This window comes from Hemibagrus wyckioides, linkage group LG18 (genome assembly GCF_019097595.1).
Source record: "Hemibagrus wyckioides isolate EC202008001 linkage group LG18, SWU_Hwy_1.0, whole genome shotgun sequence".
NCBI lineage: Eukaryota > Metazoa > Chordata > Actinopteri > Siluriformes > Bagridae > Hemibagrus > Hemibagrus wyckioides.
Window position 1 is genome coordinate 14,323,946 of NC_080727.1, and position 11,225 is coordinate 14,335,170.

At 40.7% G+C, this 11,225-nt stretch overlaps 2 protein-coding genes across 2 annotated transcripts; both read right to left on the minus strand.

Moving 5' to 3' along the window:
* Nucleotides 1-1,083: 1,083 nt before the first annotated feature.
* On the minus strand, nt 1,084-1,690 carry LOC131369168 (serine/threonine-protein kinase pim-1-like). The gene has a single exon (XM_058415643.1). It carries the CDS (start codon nt 1,477-1,479, stop codon nt 1,084-1,086), a length of 396 nt encoding a protein of 131 aa, XP_058271626.1. The 5' UTR covers nt 1,480-1,690.
* A 12-nt stretch (nt 1,691-1,702) lies between these two features.
* Nucleotides 1,703-4,365, minus strand: LOC131369171 (protein transport protein Sec16B-like). Its single transcript, XM_058415644.1, has 11 exons — nt 4,278-4,365; nt 4,102-4,180; nt 3,863-4,001; nt 3,657-3,719; nt 3,460-3,574; nt 3,064-3,160; nt 2,887-2,989; nt 2,606-2,746; nt 2,398-2,515; nt 1,902-1,996; nt 1,703-1,816 (listed from the first exon to the last, which is right to left on the minus strand). Exons 1-11 carry the CDS (start codon nt 4,363-4,365, stop codon nt 1,703-1,705), a joined length of 1,152 nt encoding a protein of 383 aa, XP_058271627.1.
* Nucleotides 4,366-11,225: the final 6,860 nt, after the last annotated feature.

An 11,225-nucleotide genomic window follows, 5' to 3' on the forward strand; every position in this document is an offset into this window, starting at 1 on the left:
TTATTAATATTATAAATGTTTACTTTTTTTATTATGTTGAAATGGTAAATGGGTTTTAGACAAACCGCTGAGCATAGTGTCTGACGTCACATTTGGTTGTCATGGCAACACTTCCTCAAACAGGAGCTTTCACGTTATTCTCCAAATGGAAAGTTTTGGTCTGTCTGTGAGATAATCTGTGATCGAGGTCGTTGTACAGACATGCTGCTTGGACAGAGGAGAAAAGCTCAGTGTCGGGAATTTACCGGCCCTACACCTCACTCAGTGGCAGTGGTAAGATAAAAATTAAAAACTTGCAATCAGTAATTTTTGTTTAATAGTTTGGGATAATGTATGTATTTCCTAGAACACAGGGGTACTGTGGTTTAACAGTAAACAACAGTCAGGAGAAGGAAGATCATTAAATAATTTAATTCAGATCACATTATCTGTTAGAAATGGTTTATAATATGGTAGATAGATCACATTACAATACTCATGAATAAAGGTGTACTTCATGGTTGCTGTGGAATTGACTGATTGATTAGTTAATTAAGGTCAGCATGATAAAAGACAAATGAAAGGTAATCACTGCAGAGTGTTTCATTTTAAATGTTTTATTCATTTTATTGTGAAAATAAAAGTAACAAAATTTGATATTTTATACTGTACATTTTATTTTATTTTATTTATCATCTCCTAGTAATCAGAGATAAACCACTTGTGGTTCAGGATCTCCTCAAACGTTGGCCGATTTTCAGGGTTGGGCTCCAGGCACCAGTGGATCAGCATGCAGCACTCTGTGTGAGCAGCCATGAGACAGAGATTCAGATCAATATAAAGTCATCAACAAGAAGAAATCCTGGAAAAAGGCATGTTCATGTGTTTTCTCACCCTCAGATACATGACTAGGACACATCAGTTTCCCCTTAGCAATCTCCTGATTGCTTTTAAAAGGCGTGGTTCCACAGACCATCTCATACAGGACAACCCCCAGACTCCAGATGGTAGCAGGAACTCCATAATATTCACTGTACAGAATCAACTCAGGAGGATAGTAATCTGGAGTGCCTGAGTGAGAAAAGAGAAAAAGAGCAGAAACCATCAGAAAACACCATTCTCCACCACATCCTGAACCGGATCGTCTCTGTATGTGAACTGACCTATGTATGTGGTGTAGACCTCGTCCTTGAGCAGGTCGCCACAGCCAAAGTCGATTAGCTTCACCTCCAGCGAACCGGTATCGATGAGAATATTCTCTGGCTTGATGTCGCGGTGAAAAACGCCACGATCACAGCAGTGACGGGCGGCCTTGACCACCTGCTTCATGATAAACCGAGACTCTAATTCAGACAGCTTACCGTCTCGAAGACGACAGTACTTATAAAGGTCCATGCAGTATTCGGGTCGCTCCAGCACCAGGATGAAGAACTCGGACGTCTCGAACCATTCTAGCAGCTCCACCACGTTCTCACAGTAAGGTTTCGACACCATTACCATTAACGCCACCTCCAGAGGGAGGCTCTGTGTTTCTCCAGGCTAAACACACACACACACACACGGTTAACATGGAGGGGATAAGTCTACAGTATGCTAAGCAGAGATGGAGGAGTGGAGAAGGTTTGGAGTCCAGACCAGCTCTTCCTCTGATCTTTAATCTGAATGAAAGGAAATAAAATGTGACTCTGAGACGTGATTAAGTGCTGTGGGGTTTGTGAGGATGTTAGTAGCAGTAAGTAAACACAAACATGGCCTTGGTGTAGATCTGCTCTGTGAATTTACTTACCAAGGTGATGTACTTCTGGCAGGTATCTTTGGCTACACATTTAACGGCCACCTACACATGAACACAACACAGTGAATCAGTTTTACAGCAGCACTTTACTAACACTTTACTACACTTTACTGGCACACACACACACCTGTTTTCCATCTGTTTTACGGACTCCGGCGTAGACAGAGCCAAATCCTCCTTTCCCTAGCAGCTCACTTATAGTGTAGAGTGAATCAACTTCACCTGTTACACACACACACACACACACACACAGTAATTCAGTTCAATAGAAATAAGTGTGAAAGAGCCTCATGTTGTCCTCATGGTGTCTTTTATGAATGAGATGTGTGTTTCTGGAGAGCATAGCTGTGTGTGAGGAGGATGTGCTGAATGCCAGCATCTGGAGCTTATATTATAGTCAGAACAGAAAGATTTAATCTGACCAAATCAACCACCAGCGGTGATGTGTACATCGGCCATTTTGGGAAAATGCAGAGAGAGAGAAATCTATTCCCAGAGTCCAGACTCTGCATGTGGATCTCCTCTGATGGCTGTGAGGTCACTAGCTACAGGACGCAGTACTGGACACACCTCACTAAGTCATTTAGAGATGCTAACGCTAGTATGTGTGAACTGTAACCTACTGTGTTGTGAAGGGTGGAACTGGGGCAGAGCTTCATTCTGAGACTCTTCCAGCTGCTGAAGTTTTGTCAGCCACTCAATTTCTTCATTTTTCACCTCTTTCAGCAGTACACGACTGAGCTGCAGTACACACAGGAAAATGAAATGGCTTATGAAGACTTTACTCCTGAAAGCTGCACAAATTTCACAAATACGCCTCATCTTTTTTACCGCGCTGAGTGTCTTTATCAGTTCATTATGGGCGCGTGAAGGACAACGGATGAGTTCTGCAGCCATGGTCTCGCAGTACTGCAGCGCCTGAGCAGAATGTCCGAGCTCATAGAGCTCAAAGGCATAAAAGAACTTCAAACCCTGAGACAGACAGACAGACAGAAGTGTTTCTCAGTGCCATGTTTTCTTGACACATTCCACAGGAAACAGAGAAGAAGAAAAAAAAGAAAGAAAGCCTTTATTTGTCATATATACATTACAGCACAGTGAAAAATTCACACCTGGAAGCATGTCTGCCCAAAGCCTGAGGTCAGAGACAGCACATACTCGTACACCTCAGTTCTCTCCAGTGCTTCCATCAGGGCTGGTTTATCCTGTGGCAAACTGGTGCAAAAAGAAAACCGTGTCAAATGAGAAACACAAACACACACACAAACACACACACACACACAAATTACCTATCACATCCGATTAGTTTATAGCTTTGGTTTGATTCCAGCTCCACCTGAGCCAGCACGAAGCAGATATCTGCTGCATATGTCCAATTTCTGGAAGCTGAAAATGGAAAAACAAACATCATTTTATTAGGAACACCGATTATTCAGGCGATTATCTAATCAGCCAATTGTATTCCTAAAAGTCGCCATGGGTACAGTTGCTGAGATTTTTCTCCCTGATGATGTTTGACGAGAACTGAGGCGCTTCATCTGTATCTACATGAGATTATACGTTGCACCGCTGCTGACATGCGATTGGCCGATCGGATTAAATCCGTGAATGGAGTGTTCCTAATAAAGTGACCATAGCAGCAACACATTCGTTCTAGAAGAATGACGTTACTGTGAAATCCTTACCAAAATCATTTCCCATTTTAATAATGTCTTCTCTGAGCTGCTCTTCTGGTGCAGCAGAGCATAAAAGCTTCGCCAGAGGAAGGCACCACTGCTCCTGGTTCTTCGCACGTCCCAGCTGCAGCAGAAAGACTCACGTTAGTTCACGTGATTCTGAATCACGCAACACACACTGTAGAGACAGATGCTGAAACACTCACCTTTTTCCTCAGAAGGCTATAGCCACTGAAGAGCAGCACAGCTATTTCAGACATCATTACACTCTGGAAAAGAAACATCTCTTTACTTTCACATCTCACTGAACACACACACGCACACACACAGCTGGGAGTCTGAGTGTTTATTAGTTAACAGTAAACAGATAATGATGTGTGTTTTTTACAGTGGAATGAAGTCCAGCACTTACTCCATTGCTATTACAGAAGCGCTCCATAATAGACCAGAAAAAGAAGGATTTCTGTTGCTGGGGTTCATCCAGGTGGAGCAAACACTCCTGACATTTCTGCTTGATAAACCTCATCAGCTTGTCCTTCTGCATATCAGCCCTGTAACACACACACACACTCTGTAACCACCTGATGATCTGCTTCAGAATGTTATTACAGCTAAAACCCTGAGCGTATGAGAGGAGAAAGAGCATCTCACCTCAACAGAGGACCTGGGAATGCTAAGACCTCTCCAGCAGACAGGTATTTCTCATCACACTGCAGGACCACAGAGTTTCCTGGAGTCAAACAGAGGAAGACATGTTGTTGATGACGACTCAAGAAGTTAAAAGTACAGTGAGCCGTGGAGCTTTCAGGAGCATCAGTGTGTCGTACCTGTACTGCATGAATAATCCTCAGCTTCTTGTTTTTCAGGAAAAGGCACAAAAACCTCAGCACCGTTGCTCATTATAAGCATCGACATTGTTATCACTGAATCTCACTAGATCTCGCTTTCACTACAAATCTACACAACAACAGCAGAAGGGTAGAGAGTTAGAGCTGTTCCTCTCCTTAAACTCAGACTTATTTCTATAAAGTGTGACCGTTCACTTCGCTCTTCCGTCTCACAACTAATAAAACTGATGAACTGAAGTGATAAACGGCGGAAAGTGCAGTTACACTCCAAGCACACAGCATTTTATTCAGCTACACTTCATCATCATCATCAACATCATCATCATCTCAACACAGGAGCAACAGAAAGAGCTTTTTACCAACTCTAGGCGACTTTAGTTTTTTTTTCTGAAACCTAGAAAAGATTTAATATCTGTTTTAAGAGAACCAAGAAAAAACGTCTCTCACCTCAGCAGTCGTTTCGGTGAATGACGGTCTCATGACGATCAAGAACTTAGGAGCGTAAGACAGTTCGGCGACGTTCTCTATGACGTCATAGGTATTGAGACGTCATCTGGCAACTGTGCCCCAAAACAAGGAAAACAGGAAAGAAAACCCTCTTAAACTACCGAGGTACCTGCTGCTTTAGCAGAGCTAACGTTCATGCTAGCGTTAGCATTGTAAGCTAACTTGACCTCGGGTCACCCCTCAGGCTGCTCAATTACAGCAGCGGCGCGAATAAACAAACTACATATTTAAGGCTTTTTTTCATTATCTTAATTTATTCTTTCTTTATATATATATATTTTTTTTTTCGTTCATCATTGCCATTAAGCTGTCAAATGTATTGTTTTTGGTCCTTTTGGCCGTCAGACCTTTAATGATTGTCTCCGTCACGCCCCATGATTCATGTCTTAAAGCACTAGAGCTGAGGGAAATAAAGCGAATTAAAATCTTCTATCTCTGGTTATGTTGGTGCTCCTGGAGGCTTGGTACCTCTGAGCAGTCGCCCAAAGCTCAGCAGATAACATTCTGTGGTCATTTTGGTTCTTCAACTCTGAGGAAAGCAATAACTTCAGCCCTAAACGACTCAGATCTGGATCAAAATACACCATGTCAGACATTTCTTAGCATAGGTTTCCCTTCAGTATCCTTAACCAGTGGTCACTAGTGGTAAATGAAGGCAGCAGGAAATTGTTCACTTAATTAAAAGCACTCCAAGTGATTCTATGAAAAGCACTGCAATTTACAACTCACTAGACTCTGTCAACACATTGTATTTGTACACTGCTGTGCATATGACAAGACATTCATGCTTGTCATCACATTCAGCACATTTATACCTGTGCACTGTTATACATTATCACACTGTAACACACACTGCACTGTTATACATGATCACACTGTAACACACACTGCACTGTTATACATGATCACACTGTAACACACACACTGCACTGTTATACATGATCACACTGTAACACACACTGCACTGTTATACATGATCACACTGTAACACACACTGCACTGTTATACATGATCACACTGTAACACACACACTGCACTGTTATACATGATCACACTGTAACACACACTGCACTGTTATACATGATCACACTGTAACACACACACTGCACTGTTATACATGATCACACTGTAACACACACACTGCACTGTTATACATGATCACACTGTAACACACACACTGCACTGTTATACATGATCACACTGTAACACACACTGCACTGTTATACATGATCACACTGTAACACACACTGCACTGTTATACATGATCACACTGTAACACACACTGCACTGTTATACATTATCACACTGTAACACACACTGCACTGTTATACATGATCACACTGTAACACACACTGCACTGTTATACATTACCACACTAACACACACTGCACTGTTATACATGATCACACTGTAACACACACTGCACTGTTATACATGATCACACTGTAACACACACTGCACTGTTATACATTATCACACTGTAACACACACTGCACTGTTATACATGATCACACTGTAACACACACTGCACTGTTATACATGATCACACTGTAACACACACTGCACTGTTATACATTATCACACTGTAACACACACTGCACTGTTATACATTATCACACTGTAACACACACTGCACTGTTATACATTATCACACTGTAACACACACTGCACTGTTATACATGATCACACTGTAACACACACTGCACTGTTATACATGATCACACTGTAACACACACTGCACTGTTATACATTATCACACTGTAACACACACTGCACTGTTATACATGATCACACTGTAACACACACTGCACTGTTATACATGATCACACTGTAACACACACTGCACTGTTATACATGATCACACTGTAACACACACTGCACTGTTATACATTATCACACTGTAACACACACACTGCACTGTTATACATGATCACACTGTAACACACACTGCACTGTTATACATGATCACACTGTAACACACACTGCACTGTTATACATGATCACACTGTAACACACACTGCACTGTTATACATGATCACACTGTAACACACACTGCACTGTTATACATGATCACACTGTAACACACACTGCACTGTTATACATGATCACACTGTAACACACACTGCACTGTTATACATGATCACACTGTAACACACACTGCACTGTTATACATTATCACACTGTAACACACACACTGCACTGTTATACATGATCACACTGTAACACACACTGCACTGTTATACATTATCACACTGTAACACACACACTGCACTGTTATACATTATCACACTTTAACACACACTGCTGACTGTTATACATGATCACACTGTAACACACACTGCACTGTTATACATTATCACACTGTAACTCACACACTGCACTGTTATACATTATCACACTGTAACTCACACACTGCACTGTTATACATTATCACACTGTAACACACACTGCACTGTTATACATGATCACACTGTAACACACACACTGCACTGTTATACATGATCACACTGTAACACACACTGCACTGTTATACATGATCACACTGTAACACACACTGCACTGTTATACATGATCACACTGTAACACACACTGCACTGTTATACATTATCACACTGTAACACACACTGCACTGTTATACATGATCACACTGTAACACACACTGCACTGTTATACATGATCACACTGTAACACACACTGCACTGTTATACATGATCACACTGTAACACACACACTGCACTGTTATACATGATCACACTGTAACACACACTGCACTGTTATACATTATCACACTGTAACACACACTGCACTGTTATACATTATCACACTGTAACACACACTGCACTGTTATACATGATCACACTGTAACACACACTGCACTGTTATACATTATCACACTGTAACACACACTGCACTGTTATACATGATCACACTGTAACACACACTGCACTGTTATACATGATCACACTGTAACACACACTGCACTGTTATACATGATCACACTGTAACACACACTGCACTGTTATACATTATCACACTGTAACACACACTGCACTGTTATACATTATCACACTGTAACACACACTGCACTGTTATACATTATCACACTGTAACACACACTGCACTGTTATACATGATCACACTGTAACACACACTGCACTGTTATACATTATCACACTGTAACACACACTGCACTGTTATACATTATCACACTGTAACACACACTGCACTGTTATACATTATCACACTGTAACACACACTGCACTGTTATACATTATCACACTGTAACACACACTGCACTGTTATACATTATCACACTGTAACACACACTGCACTGTTATACATTATCACACTGTAACACACACTGCACTGTTATACATTATCACACTGTAACACACACTGCACTGTTATACATTATCACACTGTAACACACACTGCACTGTTATACATGATCACACTGTAACACACACTGCACTGTTATACATGATCACACTGTAACACACACTGCACTGTTATACATTATCACACTGTAACACACACTGCACTGTTATACATGATCACACTGTAACACACACTGCACTGTTATACATTATCACACTGTAACACACACTACACTGTTATACATGATCACACTGTAACACACACTGCACTGTTATACATTATCACACTGTAACACACACTGCACTGTTATACATTATCACACTGTAACACACACACTGCACTGTTATACATGATCACACTGTAACACACACTGCACTGTTATACATGATCACACTGTAACACACACTGCACTGTTATACATTATCACACTGTAACACACACACTGCACTGTTATACATGATCACACTGTAACACACACTGCACTGTTATACATTATCACACTGTAACACACACTACACTGTTATACATGATCACACTGTAACACACACTGCACTGTTATACATTATCACACTGTAACACTGCACTGTTATACATGATCACACTGTAACACACACTGCACTGTTATACATTATCACACTGTAACACACACTGCACTGTTATACATTATCACACTGTAACACACACTGCACTGTTATACATTATCACACTGTAACACACACTGCACTGTTATACATTATCACACTGTAACACACACTGCACTGTTATACATGATCACACTGTAACACACACTGCACTGTTATACATTATCACACTGTAACACACACTGCACTGTTATACATTATCACACTGTAACACACACTGCACTGTTATACATTATCACACTGTAACACACACTGCACTGTTATACATGATCACACTGTAACACACACTGCACTGTTATACATGATCACACTGTAACACACACTGCACTGTTATACATGATCACACTGTAACACACACTGCACTGTTATACATGATCACACTGTAACACACACTGCACTGTTATACATGATCACACTGTAACACACACTGCACTGTTATACATGATCACACTGTAACACACACTGCACTGTTATACATTACCACACTGTAACACACACTGCACCGTTATACATGATCACAGTGTAACCCTGTTATACATTATCACACTGTAACACACACTTGTGGGAAATAATTTATAGTTCATAGTGTTTAGAGTGTATCTGGATGGATTCTTGTTTGAACTTGTGCAAAATAACCAGGGGACAGCATGATTGAGTTGTCAGGCACCATTTATTGACCAGGTAGGATGGGTTTGACAATATAGGGTTTAACACGACATGAAGGTTGAGAAGTCTGGGTACGTTTGTTAACTTTGTACCGAGTCTGAATGGCCTGCGTAGAGCGAGTGACAGTGGTAGTGACGTCAGTCTGACAGGCTTTCTCAGCAGTAGATGGAACCTGGACAGAAGTGTCAATTTTGGTACAGCCAGGGTTGGAGCTGTGCCCAAGGCCATAGTGCACAGCTATAGACGTATTGGTAGAAGAATAGAGCTCAGCCCTGAGAGCAAACAGAGCTCGTCGAATGGAGGCGATAGTTGCAGGAGAGATGGCATTAAATATGCAGAAAGATACATAAAAGAACAGTTAGTACAAAAATCTAATAGAAAGAATAATGATAAATAAAATTAAGCAACAAAAGACAGAGCCGTGGCCCTGGGAACTTACCCATGCTGTTTTCTGTGTTCAAATGAGCTACTTGATGAAAGTGAGCTGGACAAAGTCCTACTGGTAAGGGTGAAAACACCCATATTTTTTATATAATAATTCTCGAAAAATTGATTATGATGGTAAATCCGAAATTTACAAAGTAAAAGATAACGGTGTCCAAAAAGAAAATTGGTGGGACTTTCTCAGCAAAAGGTGTTGGCTTAAAACGTATGAAAAGATAAGAAAAATGAATAATAAAAGGACTGTGTTTTGAGATGTTGTGTGAGAGGTTGTTGGGATGTTCATTCGTGAGGAACTCAATTCTTGTAACCAGCGCTGATTGCAAATAAAACCTTGTATCTGCATTCATCCAGTCTGCATGATTCGTCTTCTTTAGTTAGAGTCTTGCTCAAACTAAGCTGTTGGGTCAACGTGGAGTTGGAGTCAGATAATAGCAAAGTGTTAAAGAATTAGCATTAGATAAAGTATTCGCATTAGACAAAAATATTTTTCCACACACTGCACTGTTATACCTTATCACACTGTTATACAGTGCACAGCATAAATGAGTACACCCCCTTTGAAAAGTAACATTTTAAACAATATCTCAGTGAACACAAAAACAATTTCCAAAATGTTGCCATGACTAAGTTTAATATAACATCTGTTTAACTTATAACATGAAAGTAAGGTTAATAATATAACTTAGATTACACATTTTTCAGTTTTTAATTAGGGTGATGCAAAAATGAGTACACCCCACAACAAAAACTACTACATCTAGTACTTTGTATGGCCTCCATGATTTTTAATGACCGCATCAAGTCTTCTAGGCATGGAATGAACAAGTTGCCGACATTTTGCAACATCTATCTTTTCCATTCTTCAATAATGACCTTTTTTAGAGACTGGATGCTGGACGGAGAGTGATGCTCAACTTGTCTCTTCTGAATTCCCCATAGGTGTTCCATTGAGTTCAGATCAGGAGACATACTTGGCCACTGAATCACTTTCAATCTGTTCTTCTTCAGAAATCCAACAGTGGCCTTAGATGTGTGTTTAGGATCATTGTCATGTTGGAAAAGTGCACGACGACCAACAGCACGGAGTGATGGTAGCATCTTCTCTTTCAATATAGAGCAGTACATCTGTGAATTCATGATGCCATCAGTGAAATGCAGCTCCCAGACACCAGCAGCACTCATGCAGCCCCACATAAGGACACTGCCACCCGCATGTTTCACTGTAGGCACCATGCATTTTTCTTTGTATTCCTCACCTTTGCGACGCCATACAGTTTTGAAGCCATCAGTT